The 15,998-nt window shown below is 45.0% G+C and overlaps 1 protein-coding gene and 1 non-coding gene across 3 annotated transcripts; both read right to left on the minus strand.

The window, feature by feature from the left end:
- Positions 1 to 4,193: 4,193 nt before the first annotated feature.
- On the minus strand, positions 4,194 to 4,265 carry trnae-uuc (transfer RNA glutamic acid (anticodon UUC)). The gene has a single exon. It is a non-coding gene; the product is annotated as a tRNA-Glu (tRNA).
- Positions 4,266 to 6,054: 1,789 nt separating this feature from the next.
- Positions 6,055 to 15,324, minus strand: LOC142995343 (uncharacterized). 2 transcript variants are annotated; one of them, XM_076146352.1, is made up of 17 exons: positions 15,055 to 15,324; positions 11,124 to 11,155; positions 9,926 to 9,955; positions 9,749 to 9,820; positions 9,620 to 9,652; positions 9,467 to 9,502; positions 9,133 to 9,174; positions 8,984 to 9,027; positions 8,827 to 8,879; positions 8,499 to 8,725; positions 8,161 to 8,414; positions 7,684 to 7,809; positions 7,430 to 7,565; positions 6,946 to 6,993; positions 6,778 to 6,849; positions 6,396 to 6,680; positions 6,055 to 6,101 (listed from the first exon to the last, which is right to left on the minus strand). In XM_076146352.1, the coding sequence occupies exons 1-17, from the start codon at positions 15,102 to 15,104 to the stop codon at positions 6,076 to 6,078; spliced, it is 1,566 nt and encodes a 521-aa protein (XP_076002467.1). In that variant the 5' UTR covers positions 15,105 to 15,324; the 3' UTR covers positions 6,055 to 6,075. The 2 variants fall into 2 exon arrangements, with proteins under 2 accessions (XP_076002467.1, XP_076002466.1); XM_076146351.1 differs by having other exon boundaries at positions 9,620 to 9,655.
- Between the last annotated feature and the right edge of the window lie 674 nt (positions 15,325 to 15,998).

Below are 15,998 nucleotides of genomic sequence, written 5' to 3' on the forward strand. Positions count from 1 at the left end.
CGACCTCTCGTCCACCAGAATGTGGGAGCTCAAAGTGACCACATCAGTAGTATGAGTAACTAACTGGTCACTGCTTCTATTGCCGGCTATCATTTTGCAGTTTATAAGAGCTGCAGAGAAAAAGGCAAAATGGATGCTCTGAGGAATTATATGTGCTGAATGAGAACACTGCCTCCCTCTGGCAGGTAGAGCTACTTGATGCTTTGAACACCTTTTCAAAGAGGCCTTCTCATGTTTGTACTCATGCAACATACTGCTACAATCTGAGGAATATTCTACATGATGGATCTGCTGCAGTGACAAACACAGCCCTGATTATTTTCCCCTTAATTCTAATGTTGAACATCTCTATTCAATACTATATCAACACAGCCTCCTCAGCTCTTGTGTATAACGCACACTGTTTAGATGCGTCTTTGTCTTGTGTCCACTCTTGGATTGCTCTCCAGTGTCTGTCTGACCCACTTCCAGCAGAGCCTCAGCACAGAGGGGCCCCTGTGGGCCCCAGAAAGAGGCCACCCCGGCAGCTTGCCTCTCTGCTTTACTGAGGCGTCAGTCAGTCAGTCAGCTCACAATACCGCTCTGTTACTGCTCCAGCTGGCCCAGCTTCCTCCTCGCAGTCCCAGAACTGCCTGTCGACCCGCCCGCCAAGGGCCCACACGCTTGAGGTCCGGTTTAGGGGGGAAGCGGTGCCAATACTGGTCTCTGATCAGTCTCCACTTATTTGCTCACTGTCTCTCTTTCCCTCTGCCTCTCTCTCAGCTGCCATTTCCCCAAGCAGGGGGCCCAGGAGAGAGAGACAGAGAGAGAGAGAGAGAGAGAGAGAGAGAGAGAGAGTGTGGAGCAGTACTGTAAACATATGTGCGTAACATATGTGTGAAATGGACCAGGGACTGCAATGAGTACACATTCTTACCCTCCTGTAGGCTTGACTGACAAAGTATAGTGTTGTGAGAAATCTATTTCTGCAGAGAGTGAGTGAGCACAACATCCTGCAAAAGGAACTGCAGAAGTGTGACGACGCTTTTAAAGAGACATAGCTCTCATCAGCCGCATATTGATTGCATTACAAAATACAATTCAAGTGTGTGGTAAAGCCCCCCTGCAATTTTGTTGTGATGATGAGAAATTTGTGAAAGCTTGATGAGGATATTTATTATGAAAAATGTGAACTAAAAGGGAAGGAAAATTTAAAACCAAAATCCTGAGGGAGATTAAGTTCAGTGTGAGAAGATTCTGGTTCTGCGGGACTGATCTGTTTTCCAGAACTGAGTTTGGATGGTAAGGTCACACAGCCTTGAAACACACAACAAGTTCTTCAGATTGTGACCAGATTCCCACACAGCCCTCCAACCCCCCCCCCCCCCCCCCCCCCCCCCCCCCCCCCCCCCCCCGATTGGTCTATAAATCCTTCATTTAAGATTCCTCTCCACATGAAAAATGAACTGGTGCAATCTACAAATCACATCCTCAGACTCCGGGCTCTCTCATCTCCTTTGTGCTTTAAAGCCCAGAGGATTCAGTAAGCAGCACTGTTCTAATGCGCCTACAGTCACATACAAATCAGATGCTGCATGTTTCCCTGAGGGGGGGCCCGGGAAGCGCCAGGACTCTGATCCTGGAGGAGCTGTGCTGACAGGAAGGAGACATAAAGGACTGAGCGAGTAGCGGCCTAAAAACTGATCCTGGAGGAATGTTGGCAGCTCTGTTTAAGGTCACACTGCACGATCTTGTTGGCATTTAAAGTATGCAGTCACAACACCTGTTACCGTTTCCAGTCTAATACAAGGAAAAAATGCTGAAGAAATGAATCGACTCCTGAGTACAATGTAAACATCGAACATGTGTTTTTCATATGTGCACTGGAAATTTCCTACTTTAAATGTGAATTAGGATTTTCCCCTGTGAAATGCCTCGTTTTCTTATATTATCCAATGCAGAAAGACAGAAACAAATGCTATTTTTCTTATAATAGGTGTTCAAAATGGGTGCAGTTTGAGTTCCAATGTTCCCATTTTCCTTTGACTGACACATGCAGCTTCAGTTTCAGTAATTCAGTAATTTAGCTCTCAGATGTTGATGCTGAGACGGTCAGAAAAGTACTGTAAGTATGTTCACTCTCTCAGCTTCCTACTCACAGTCAGTTAGTTAAATATTACTGTTTAAAGACATATTAATCTATTGCATTTGGATATTTACCTTTACTTAAGTTAATGAATGGAGTTCTTCTTCCACTACCCATCGAGCATCAATATTTGTATTCTGCCTGACTGTATTGTTATTGCATATCATAGGAGGACAGGAAGAGGAGGAGGAGGAGGAGAAGGAGGCAAACACAGAGGAGGAGACTTGGAAGGAATGGCTGGGAGAAAAACACAATGAGGTGACAGAGTAAAGACACAGCTCGTTTGGCCGGGCATCTTGCACCCAGATGTTGAGAGGAGAGTTGGGTAATCCAGCTGCTGGCGAGGCAGCAGTCACAGCTCGGAAAATAAACAACTGACAGCCAAACCTCACTCTCTCGATGGCTGAGCCGGTGTGAAATCTCACTGACGCAAATAGAAAAGGAGACAGTGTGTCCATCACGGACGGCCGCAGCCTTTCTATTTCTGCTGTGTTAACAGTGGGGAGGCTTGTTTGGTTCTACACAGAACTTAACCCCAGATTATTATTGTTGTGCACTTTTAGAGGCCAGAGGAAGAAAGAGGAGAGATCGCCTTTCTGTCTGTATAAAGTGCAGATGTCCTTTCCAGGGAGGCAGTAGCTCAGTGGGTAGAGCTTCCGCTTGGGAATCGGAGGGTTGCCGGTTTGAGTCCCGGTTTGAGTCCCTGCCGAGGTGCCCCTGAGCAAATCACCGAACCCTCAATTGCTCCCCCCTCTGCGAAGGGTGGTAATGTAATGTAAGTCGCTTTGGATAAAAGCATCTGCCAAATGCTCGTAATGTAATGTAATGTAATATACAAAAGCAGTGTTGAGTCATATATATCTTTACCACTTGGTGGCATCATAGCTCAGCATTTGGAAGCTGAACCTCCAGTATGGATGCTGTTTAGAGAACACACACACTCCCACATTCCAGCATTTGATGAATCTGTGAGTGGCTGAACCTGTCCACTTCTGTAAACAAAGCCTTTAGAGGACTGTCAGAATCTTCTTATTGATGTGTACTTGTGGTATAAGCGGAACAGAATGCGACGTCAGACGAAGGGGAAAACATTTCTTCCTCTTTTGTCAACAATGTGATCTGTTTGACTTTAAGTGGACTGTTTTTGTAATTACTTAAGTAAGCGCATCATGCAAGTTGATTGTTTTGTAAATAGAAAGTTGATCATCTTATCTTCTAATTAATGTGAAAGTAGTTTATTGTTCATTAATCATTTCCTATTCCCCTTAGGAAATGAAGTTCTGCACTGTTTATTTGGGAGAAGGAACATGGAAATATTTGTCTCCTAAATCACATCATGTCTGGGTGGATGCTGCTGCTAATTTGCATCGTTTGAATTCACATCGTGATGAAAGCAGTTTTCTTTTTACATAAACTATTATCAAGTAATGAAGTAACACAATGTTTCAAACTCATTCAAAACATTTACATTTGTATGATGTAAACGAGTTGCTGTTGCTGAAAATAAAACCAAACCCCACAATTCTCCACTTCACTTTGGCAGTGAACTCAGGTGGTTTGTTCACTTGACACTTTTGCTTCTCTTTCCGTCTTTCTCTCATGCTATCGTTCTTTTCCTTCACCTCTTCTTTCTCATTTTCTATTCTCTCAATCTTTTTCTTCACCTCCCTTTTCATGTTTTTCTACCCTCTCATTCTTTTTCTTCACCTTCTTTTTCTGGCTTTATTATTCTCTCGTTCATTTTCTTCGCCTCTTTTTTCTTGTTTTTCTATTCTTTCGTTCTTTCTTCACCTCCCTTTTTTGTTTTTCTACTCTCTTATTCTTTTTTAGAAAATTTTAGAGCCCTGGCTCTTAATTTCCCCAAGATATGGGCTTCTTACAAAAACAAACAAGTGTGTCCACGGTTACACTGCAGTGCTCTGGGACTGGGTCTGCTCACTTGGTCCACACTGGGGACTCGAACTGGCGACCCTCTGGTTCCCAGCTGTCCACCCAGTGGACTGAGCTTCTGCCGCCCCACAAAATTAAGAACTTCATCTATCCTGAGTGAAAGTGTTCAAGACCTGCATTCCCATACCGGGAGTTGAACCCGGGCCACCTGGGTGAAAACCAGGAATCCTAACCGCTAGACCATATGGGACTTAATTCCATGATTACACTGTCACTTTGGGAAATTGAACCAAAAATTAAAATTTGCCCCAAACTTACAGAATATGATCCTCGTGTCATGTTGATGCTGTGCTTGAAATGTTAGAGCTCTAGCTCTGAAATGAACCGAGTTCTGTCGTTCTTTTTTCAGACACACACAGACACAGATCTTTAAGCAAAAGTTTATTCATCAGTCAACATCTGCTACTTTACAATTTTACTTCAAGACCTCAGAGGGACTTGAACCTGAAATATCAAATGAGTGCAACAAGAATGGATCAGAGTTTTTGGTGATATAAACGTCCTGAATGTCTCTGAATGTAAACAATATCCATCGTTTATGTTGTGTTTCATCGGCACTTCAGAATATAAAGATCTCAACATTTAATGCCATTTTACATCCCAGGCAGCGTCGAGAGGTTTGTTCCCTTATTGAGATGCCTGAATACAAAACAATAGAAATATCCATGAGTACTTTTCATATTTATACGGAATGTCATGGAAAATAACCTGAAATAAACATTTTCACAGGAAGCTTAGAACATCGGGTAACCTAAAAAACACAGGGACAGATGTACGCGCTGAGAAGGGCGAATAGTGTCACGGAAAAGCCCGCTCCCTCATCCAGGTACATGCGTCACCGGCCCTCTGACAGAGCGTTAATGTGGTATTTCCTGTTCTTCTCTCATAACACAAAGCTAAAAAACAGAGAACGTTTCCCTTTCTTTTGACTTTGACACAGATGAAGTTAGTCCGGCTCAGATTGTGTACAAAGCTTGTTCTGTGAGAAGCTTTACATTAAGCATGATTGTTTCCATGAATTAACCAATTTGCGTTCTTTATTCCAAGTCAAGCCATGAAAAGATTATTCGGAATAAAATATAAATTCAGCCCTGAAGACAAATGTGCATGATCTCTAGTTTTTCGTACAGTGTACACTTTCAGAAAATAAATCAGTCTTGCTTCACAATTCTATGATGTGCTTCCCCACACTGGGGGGAAAGGCAGGAATGTTTTCATGTTACAGAGCTTCCATCCTCTCAGTAACTAACAGCTCCACGAGCGTCAGATAAACCACATGAACAGAACAAATATACAACACAGGTTTGACAACGTAGAAAAAAGTGATATGCACATATTGAGTCAGTGGGGGGCGACACACTGATCAAAGTGAAACCAGATTCACCTGGAAGTTAGCTACCAACTAGAATATTCCCAAGGAGCGCTACACCTTTACATTTCTGGCCACACAGAGGCGCCATTAGGTGTAGCTGGAAGGTCCAGACGGAAAAATGCTCTTTTCACTATTAGCACAGTGGACGTTTCATGATATGCAGCTTTACTAAAACTATAAACTACAAAAGTAAATGTTCTATTGAGAAACGTAAGATCAATCGCTGGGAAATGAGACTGAGGACGTTTCACTGCTCGCTCCAAAAGCTTCTTCTTCATCTTTTTCACACTTCAGAGCTGCAGAGGGTTGAAGCACCAATCGTCTACTGTTTACAAGCCGCTCTGACCTCAGCGCCCCCCTGGATTTAGCACCACCACCACCTCGCCACCGGGGGCAGGTGGCTAGGAAATGAAAGCTCGCATTTCCTGACGAGCGGCGAAACATCGTCATCTGATTTTCCAGTGCAGTTGATGCACTTCAGTTCTGAGTCATCCGAACCAACGCCGGGTAGGCGGTTCACAAGCACGAGACTCTGCGATTGAGGGGTCAGAGGTCAACTCTGACAAGCAGTATTCTGAGGTTTTGTTTTCTCCTCCATGATGCAGCAGCTTGACTCAGACTGGGTTCACTATGATGATCGATTGCTCATCAACTCTGCAAATAAACAAAAAAAGGTTAATTGACTAGAAAAACTGTACTACTATGGATATTTAGAATCTATCAGATATCTTATTTATGAATTATTATGTGCTTCAGTATCAAATCGATCAAACCTTATGCTGACCATGCTTTCTTTTACTCTACTTAGATTTGAATTATTTTTCATTTTAACCCAACATCAGTTTAACTAATGGCACTGTGAACACAGAAAAAACTAAGCTGACTAATATATCAATATTATCATTCTGGTGGTTGATCTGTTGGTTGAAGCCTCAGAAGGTTTGTTACCTTGCAGAAACTGACGCAACTCGTTTGGGAGGTCGTCCAGACCGTCCAGGCTCGTCGACAGGTGCGTGGCCGAGGCCTGGCCCGACTCCCTCCTCTTCCACTCCACCAGCATCTTCAGCTTCTGCATGGTCACGTCCTTCTCCGCTGCCTGGATGTCCTCCAGGTCTCTGAAGGTCAGGCCCAGGAAGATGGCCACCTGCTTCCACTCCTTCCCCAGCTGCTTGGCCACCTGTAGGAGCTGCTTCTCCGTCAGGTCCTGATCCCGAGGCGCCGCTTTCATTCCGTCTGGAAGAGACATGTTGAAGTGTGAAGACCGGAACAAAGCAAATCTGAGCGAAGCAAATCTGAGGCTCTAAACCTGGAAAGTCACATGGGAAGTCACCTGACTCGTCCTGGCAACGAGCTCTTTTATTAGCCAGCTCTTCCTCTGACGCACTGCTGCTCCTCTTTCTGCCTACGAGAGAGAAACAAGTCGGCTGTCACAGTGTAACAATGATTGAAGATGAAGATTCTGGTTTTGCAGGTAATGCATGGAAAACTATGATCTTACTCTCTATCCTTTTCTTTGGCTTTACTTTTTTGTTGTCCACACAGTCACCTAAGAGACAAGACATGGACACACACATCAATGTCAGACAGATTTGATTATACAAAGATTAAGGCAATACATTCCATACAAATAACAACATGCTTTCAATCAATTTCACCTACGTGTGTAAATACAACACCTACATAAACATACAGGAGGTCAGTTTGGCTCCTCTGCAGTTCAACCGGTTTTATCCAGATTCTCTCTCTGATTACTTTGCATCAAGGCAAAAAAAGGTGCAATATGAGGTCAGTCCACCAGGGGAGGAAATACGAGTGGAGGTGTCTGACTCCCACTAAAAGGTTTACATTACATCCTCGTTTAAATGAATTTACAATTGAATACTATGGTTGTGGAATCGAATTGCGGTGTTAACATGACGTCTGAATGAGTTATGGCCTGGAAGAGATTAGAACTGTTGTGTGAGCGTGTGAGCGGCAGGTACCTTCTCTGATGGTGGCCGACCACACGGTCTGTTCCGAGTCAGTCTCTATGAGAGACATTTTGAAGGGAGGCGGCTGCTCGAAGTACGCCTCAAAGTAGCCTTTCAGTTGAGTTACAGCAAGGGTGAATTTCAAGTCCTGTAAAGATGTAAACAAGGACAGGTCAATGTGTTTGTACCTGACATTTAGAGAGTTAATGTCTTTGATGGTTAACGTGATCGATCGCGGCCAGACGCATGCACACACACACACACACCTCAGGATTGATCTCCCCATCCGGCTCGCACAGGAGACGATATGTTCTCTCGTCCAGCTTACAGGTGGGAGGTTTCTCCACCTTCATGAAACGCCTCGTTGAGCTGCGGACCTCCTTGTCGATATCCTAAAGCGAGAGAAATAAAATAAATAAAGGAAATGCTGTGGAATACAGTATTTTAGGAAATGAGTCATCGTTTCGGTTTGTTGTGAATGTAGTTCTACGATTAACAGCGCAAACAACAATGTCCACAATACTTCGAATTCACTTCCTGCCTGACCTCAGTATGATTACATTGGTAATACACACACACACACACACACATAATGAATCACACCATTACAACACCAATGACCAATTTTTCTCCATTGAGGTTACTACTGTCATGAAGTTCTCTCTCTCCCTCTCTGTCCCTCTCTCTCCCTCTCTCTCTCTCTCTCTCTCCCCCTCTCTCTCTCTCTCTCTCTCTCTCTCTACCTTGATATCAGAGGAGTTGTTGGTGGCCAGGTAGATCCTGAAGCTGAAGCAGTTGCTGTCGCCGTCCACCCGCTTGTACACCCGCACCACCCCATGATGCTCCACAGGCTGGCTGGTCTGGACGATGGGGCCCACGGGCGACAGGGACGACACGCGCCACATGACATGGCTGCCTGAGTGGTCCGCCGTTGGCTCGATGACCGGACGGTTGTTCTTCATGTGCAGGACGCTGAACGTCATCTCATTCTCTGGGTCTTAGAAGGGAAAAGGTTTGGTGTCAAATATGACGCAAATACGACAGAAATACGCCATGGATTGAGCGTTTGATCTTCTCTCACCTGCCAGGCACAGAGAGTGGGGGAACTGGATGGACTTGATGACAGACGCGTCCTTGTTGACTGTGTCCACGTTGAAAATTGGTCCGGCGAACTTCCAGGAGTCTCTCAGGAACGTCCCATACTTGGTCCAGGACAAGACGGAGTAACGCACCTGAACCTGCTCGGACACTTCAAACACCAGGCCTGTGGCCGAACACTCGTATGTTCCCTCTGCTTCCAACTGCACCCTAACACACACAACACACACAGGTACCCATCAATCAATTAATCAATATGAATCAATATAAACATGCAACATGGACATAGGCTGGATCACAAATGTACTCACAGGAATCGTCCCTTAGAGATCCTGCGGGGGTTCACTCGCTCGTAACCACGGCTCTGTCGCACAAACCAAAGGCCACAGTCACACAGACGCACACATTGTTGAGAGTTCTGTCAAATGAGCGTCTCGCTTGTGATGCGCGTGTCGCTCACAAACTCACCTGCTGAGTGGCTTTGCATTTCTCACAGCACTGCAGGATGTACACTGTATAGGTGAGGACGGGGGACAGAAATCAGGACGTCAAATAGGAAATGGGTCACATTATCTGCCGTGGAGGCACTGTGCCTGAACGTCTTTTGATTTGCTCACCGTTGTCGTTGGAAGCCTCTACGTCAGCTCCAGAGGTCGACCCTGGAGGGTGAAACTAAATTTAAGTCCAACTTTATTATTTGAAAAATCTTGGAGATTGACTATTGGTTTGCTATGTAGGTTTGAAAGTGTTTGGGCTTTGCTGTAGGGCCGCATTAATGATGTAATGCTGCCACTTGCTGGGCAAAATGAAAACTGCTAGTTGTTTGAGGCAAACCAGCAACTAGTCAAGCCATGAAACTGGACTCTACTGGGCCCAACTGGTGCGATTGTTATTGATGTCCCATCAGAAACGTATAGCAGATGTTTCAGTTTGTTCTGATGTTTTTCTCACCATTTGGAGAATCCTCAACAACACGTTCTTCAAGGTCTGTAAGGAACATAGTGAAGAGTGTGAAAGTGTGACCCCTCCAGCAAAGTGTACTCTTCATCTGGAGAGAATGCTTTAGCTAGACTTTGGATTGATTCTGGTTTTCTTGGCTCTCACCTCCTGCTGCTTCGTCCCTGTCAGCGCAGCCTTCTGCTGGGAGACAAAACCAAAGGATGGACAGTGAGGACAGAACAGAGACGCAACAGGGATGAGACGTGACAGAGACGCACACACTGTCTCTCTCACCTGAATCCTCCTCCTCCCCCTCCTCCTCCTCCCCTTCCTCTGAGCTCTCCTCGGTGGACGCGTCGGCGTTCTCTGTTAGGAGGCAAGAATGAAAAACCTTCTGCTGAATTTCTGAGGTAAAACTGATTAAAGCTGAATGTTACTGCTTAATTTGTTTGTGATAATATTTGTTCTTACCTGAACTGCTGTCACTTTCAGTCAGGTTCACTGCGAAAACAAAACAAATTAGGGGTCATACCTCCACCAAGGCCGAACAACTCAACAATTTGTCTTAGTCTGTTAACATCACAGACGGAAAGAGGAGGACACAAATGTAATAATACTTTTCTTGGTCCGTCTCTTTAACTGTTAAAGATATAAAATCTACTGTTGACCCCCTACAGAGTATTTGTAATTTACATAGAGAAACAAAGAGAATTCATGGGATTTGTTCATTTCTGGGATTGTCTTTCCGTGTTCCTTCTGTGTTCTGTGTTCCTACAGACTAAAATCGCGTCCTGAGCTGAGTCGTCGCCATAGTGGGAGACAAACGTCACGCCTTCCTCGTTTCTGAGCATCTGAGGCTCCCAGTAAAGAAGCGTCTGATAGGTAGCATGCATTAACGTCCGTGCTGATGGGTCCGAGGGAGCCGACGTCCCTCCTGGGGGCCCAGGCTGTCTGGCTGAGCGCCCGGCCAGCTAATGGACGGAGCCCACTCTGCTCGCCCACCCCCCCCACCCCCCAGCCTGAGTTTTATCTTAGACTTACAAGCAGATGCAACCGTCGCTGCTCCACTCGCAGCGCCTGCCTCATCAATCTCTCTCCTCCACTTGTCTCCATCTGTCTTGCTTCTCCTCTCTACTCCCCTCCCCCATTTGTCTCCCCCCTGCACACTGTTAAGTTCTACACAATGACCTTCACCCTTTAAGCTGCCACCCCCCCCCCCTCGCCCATTTTTAGATGTACTTCTCCTGTTAATCATTAACTTTATTCAAACAAACCAATAACCAAGCTTCCATTCAATCAGTTGTATCTAATGAGGGACAGTTTTTTATGGCTGCACCATTCCATCAGATGGTTTTACCAAAATGATATATACATTATATATTTAATTCTTTTATTAAAGTAAGTTTCATGTTCTAGTTGAATATTTTGTCAATTTTTCTGAATGAATCCTCAAAATCCCATTTCGACGTGATTTACCTACAGATCTGAGATTACAAGCAAAGAAGCAACACCCAGAGCAGAAACTATGGTGGTTGAGATGGGATGTGTGTGTGTTACAGCAAAAACAGAGGTGCTTTGCATGGGGCGGGGGGGGTAGTGGGGGGGGGGGGGGGGCGGGGGTGGTAGTGGGGGCAGTAGGTGGGGGGTAGTGGGTCGGGGGTTTGCTTACCTTTGATGTCAGCCGCTGGGACGTCTCCATCTCTACCAATACAGAAAGGCAGGACTGTTAATACTTTGAAATCACACATCACTGAGAACCTCTGTGTGCGCTGTGTGAGAAGTGCAGTGTGTGGAGGGACCAGAGCTGTGATCGTGCAGCTGCGAGGCCACTACAGCTTTCAAACAGGAACACACCCCGCCCCGCGCACACACACACTCTCCCACACTCACTCTCTCGCTAGTGAAAGACAAAAACAGGAAGTGTGTGCATGCCGCCAACTCTTCTCGTTCTCTTCTAACCCCGGCCCATCCTGTAGTGTGTGGTAAGATTCACCTTCCCCTCCCTGAACGCTCCCCTGAGCTGAACTACTTTCAGATGTTATGACGGTGCAGGAAAGGGCCCGGCTGGATCTTCCTCGCCACTAACCAAAACCAGTCACCCGCTGTGACTCCTCGGCTCGCAAACTAAAAAACCCCAGCTCAATTATCTTTGGCACGATAGTAAACAAACAATGGCAGGCGCATCGGTGCCATTCAGATGTGTTTTGTGGACTGGAGGACTGGTGTAACCTGTTGCCACGGCACAAGATGCAACACGTTTGTGTCCGCGGGCGGGGAAAAAAGAAAAGAAGGGGAGAGCGTGCCTGTGACACCAGAGGAGCACGCTCACCACCAGCAGCAGCAGCAGGCGTGGAAAAGTAGGTCAGATCTCAACCCCGAGTCTGTGCTTCCTCTCCTGTTCCTCTGGAGTTATTACAAGACGGAGCAGAGGGGATCAAAAGCAAAGTTATGTGCGAGGAGAGGAAGGATGATATAGGCCGAGAACATCGTGATCAGGCCCTATTGTTTCCAAACATCTGTCCAGGAAACAAGCTTTATGCTCTTCTGGTCATCGCGGCCAACCATTCAAAAATGCAACGCCGAGAGGCCGAGTGGCTGCCATGGTAACCGCTAACTTGAAGCAAAGTCACATTCAAGTCTGACCGGATTTACAGCATTTCACGATTTTCAGGTCACAGGGTTCAAAATGGATGAGTGACGTCATTGTTGTAATTAGTTGGAGCATTTTGGAGATGTTTGGGTCCGCTGGCCTTTAAGGGCACACTAGTGTGCAGTGAGAGATTGTCAGGTGTGCCGTGGGAAAACGATTAACTTCACTTAATTAGTCTGCAAGGCAGGCCGGGCGGGTCAGCCTCCACATGACGGTTTGAGTTTAGTAACATAGTTGCAAAGATGAAACCTACATGCAGGGACAAATAAAAGATCCTTTATTTATTTATTTTCCAAGGTGCTGGTGTCATTGTAGTGTAACACAGATTTAATTGGGAATCCATACGATACATGGAGCTTTTATTCTGGCCTGCATATAACTTCTATTTTTGCCCTGTGGAAGTTAATGCACAGGGTCCATTCACAGGACTATTATACACACACACACATACACAGACACACCCACTGCTGCTGCTTCTTGTTTCCAACCTTCCTCTTACGAGACAGGATTACCAATAAACCATCCGGTTGAAAGATAAAGGCTGCAGCTTCTACAGTTCAAGCTTCACCGCAGTTTCAGCTTCATGTGATCACAGATAAGCAACTGCCACTGACGTGGCAATACTACGTCAAAACTTTACTTCCAATCAATCTTCAAGGTTCTGGCTAGTAAATAACTTCACTTCAGTTACAATCTGTATAACGTTAAGGACTCACTTAATAGAGTCTAAGAAAAGTTGAGGAAACCGGTCTTCTGATCCAAGTAAATTGTTTAATCGCAACAAGTACAAATGAAACAAAGTGAGAGGGAACCCCGGGGTTGCTCTGAATTGTATCTCTCCGTCCCCTCTTTATATACTCTTTTGGGCTTGGGGTTTCCACGCCCCAAGCCCTTCCCCTTGCCCTACATTTTTGGGTACTTTCCACTATTATAATTAGCCTTTCAGGACACCTCCTATTGTGCTGAGTCTAGTGAATCCCAAAGCTATACCTTATCTCTTATCATTAGTCATTATGCCATACCTTACCTTTTATCATTAGTCATTGTGCACTTAGTGAATTTCCAAACTGTCCATTATCACTTATCTTTTGGTCAGCATGCCAATTCCACATTCCTTTCAGCATCTCATTAGAAGATGGAGAGAGGGCACTTCTGAGACATCCATGCAAGGTATTCCTCAATGTTCAAGAAGATATATATAGTTACAGCTTCATACACTCAGTGTTGGATCAATCATCGGAATATACTGTGCTCAGATCAATTATTCTCAACACCACCTGCTCCTCCATCAGGCTGGACTCGCGACTTTCGGTTCCATTTTTAGCAGATAAGAAGCTATCAAGTGAAGTCAAGATGAACAGCCTGACATCCCAGAGAACATCATTGTTTTACAGAGCCATATAGCAACGGTTCTGATAAGCTCCGACTCGTAAAAACAAACTTACCACCTCCACTACAAGCAATCGAAGGTGAATGACAAGGAGGACAATGGAGGATCTTAAGTTCACAATGATGCCGTGTGTAAGGTACAGTAAGTCTGTCTGCACCTTCCATTAACGCCCATCTTCTTTGTCCTGATGCGTCATACGGGTATTGAGGTCCCACGTTAAAGCAAAGCCAGGCGTGGAAGCTGGCAGAGGCATTGTGATCTGACCTTTCTACAGTAGTTAGGATGGCTCAGATGCAGAGGAGGAATTTCACAGATAAAGATTACATTATTGTTATTGAAACGTGTTTAAACCTTCATGTCCCTCTCTATATAGCAGGTTCATGAGGCGGTTGGAACCCTGCTGCTGTTTTGTTTACTCAGGGACTTTCCTCCAGCCTGCATCACCTGCTGAATGATGCCCAGGTAACCACACACACACCAGAGGCTGATGAGTCAACAGTGTCACCTGAGCCGCTCAGGTTACACAGTACAAACATTAAATGACACCACAGAATTCGATGGAGGATCTGAATCTGTTTGAAGAAGGTTTGTATATATAAAGATATAAAGAATAAAACTGGATTACAGGTGCCACACGGCCTAATGGACCTCATCAACAATAGGAGCTTAAAAGGGTGAAAGGTTCCATTCCGTGCTGTGTCTGTGTTGCTCATTTGGGCTGATCTAGATACATAAATAAAGCTTATTATCAACATTGTTGAGTACATATTTTTCATATCTGTTCATCCACTCAATGAGGTTTACTCCATTGGATCAGAATCATGCAGGTGTACCATACAACACAAAGCTACTTCACTACTGTACTCTCATTTCTTTTTCTAATAGGGGGGGGGGGGGGGGGGCTACATTCTTTCAGGGGCCCTATAATTTCTCCCTCCGGCCCTGATCATGGCGATCCTCTGTACTGATGAGCACATTTACTCACCTGTGGATCGCTACAACATCACGTCATCAAACAGGTGCACAATTACAAGCTTATTATCTCCAAACGGCTTGTTTATAAGTGTATAAGAAGATAAAGACCCAACTCCTTCGTGAACCCTTTCATATCTCATGTCTAGCTACATTAATCAAACAAACAAACAAACTCATATCTGCAACTCATATCTGCAGCTCCTCCATGTAGACTACAGGCTCAGCTTCTGTCTCTCACTCTTGTTTACCCCGGATTACATCTTTGCTTGTTGGATCGAAACCTCATACGTGCGTCGCTTTAGGTAAAAGCATCTGCGAAAAGACTAAATGTAAATATAGATGTAAATAAACGATCTATGTAACGTTGGAGTGAGTCATCGCCGTGTAACAACACATCAGCGTGCACACATACACACACAAACACACACACACACACAGCTACAACAAAGACAGCATGGCGCCGCCTCTGCTGCTTCGCTCCTGCGTTTAATCAAACATCAAGTATTATTATGTAACGACTTCTGTTTTTTTCCCTTAATCGATTTCTGAAAGCAACATGTCAAATGCACACAGTTAGAGTCGTACCTTTCCTCCATGGGACCAGCCGCTCCGCAACACGTTATGTCCGCCACCATCCTCCTCCTCCTCCTCCTCCTCCCTCCGAGTGCTCGATGCCCGCTAAACCTTCCTCTGTTTCCGCGCACGCCCACCAAGATTTGCCTGCAGAGTCAAACACTCCCGTCCCTCCTGAGGGATAACGCGATCGTGTTAGCGCCAGCATTAAATGACTCCATTGTGCATCTACAAGGCGTCACTGTCCCGCCTGGAGCCAGAATGTGGCGATGGGCAGGAATATGGCGTCACTGTCTGTCGCGATCCAAACAACGAGAATCTTAGACGTTTTAAAATGCATGAGGCTCGTTTCGCACATATTTCCGTTCACTTTCGCTTTATTGTTACACAGTTAGTGACCTTTGTATTATGAGGCTCTATATCTGTGTTGAGGTACAGCAGTGTCAACTTTTATTTGCCCTATTTGTTATTTTCACTATCACTTCATAATAAACTAATAAACAAAAAGTAAGAAAGTAACTACAAGAACCTAAAGCAACACTTTCCAAACCACTCACTCACTTTATGCTCCTAACTCTCTTTTGACCAAAATTCCCCATAGAACCTTTTAAAACTGATAAAAAACTGAAACAGGGCTTCAACCTGACAATGACAATAAATCAACTAAAATCCAAACATACATAACTTTGCTCTGTATAAACAACCAACACACACAGATTCATAGAGGGTATGAATGCATAACTACACAAATACACACTCAATGTTTGTCCCAATGCTACAGGAGCTTGAAAATAGTAAGAAACAGGTAAACAAAGCAGCTATTTAGGCGTTGTATGATGCAAGACACGCTCTGAGCAACAGAGAGGGAAGTCTGAGCTGCACACTTCCTCTTGCAGCCAGGAGGCCACAGTGCAAGTAGGTCACTTTGAGCGGGAAAACTTCCACGTCAGATTACA

The sequence above is a fragment of the Genypterus blacodes genome, unplaced genomic scaffold (assembly GCF_046128005.1).
Source record: "Genypterus blacodes isolate CSIRO-AG114 ecotype Tasmania unplaced genomic scaffold, CSIRO-AGI_Gbla_v1 ptg000032l_1, whole genome shotgun sequence".
Taxonomy (NCBI): Eukaryota; Metazoa; Chordata; class Actinopteri; order Ophidiiformes; family Ophidiidae; genus Genypterus; species Genypterus blacodes.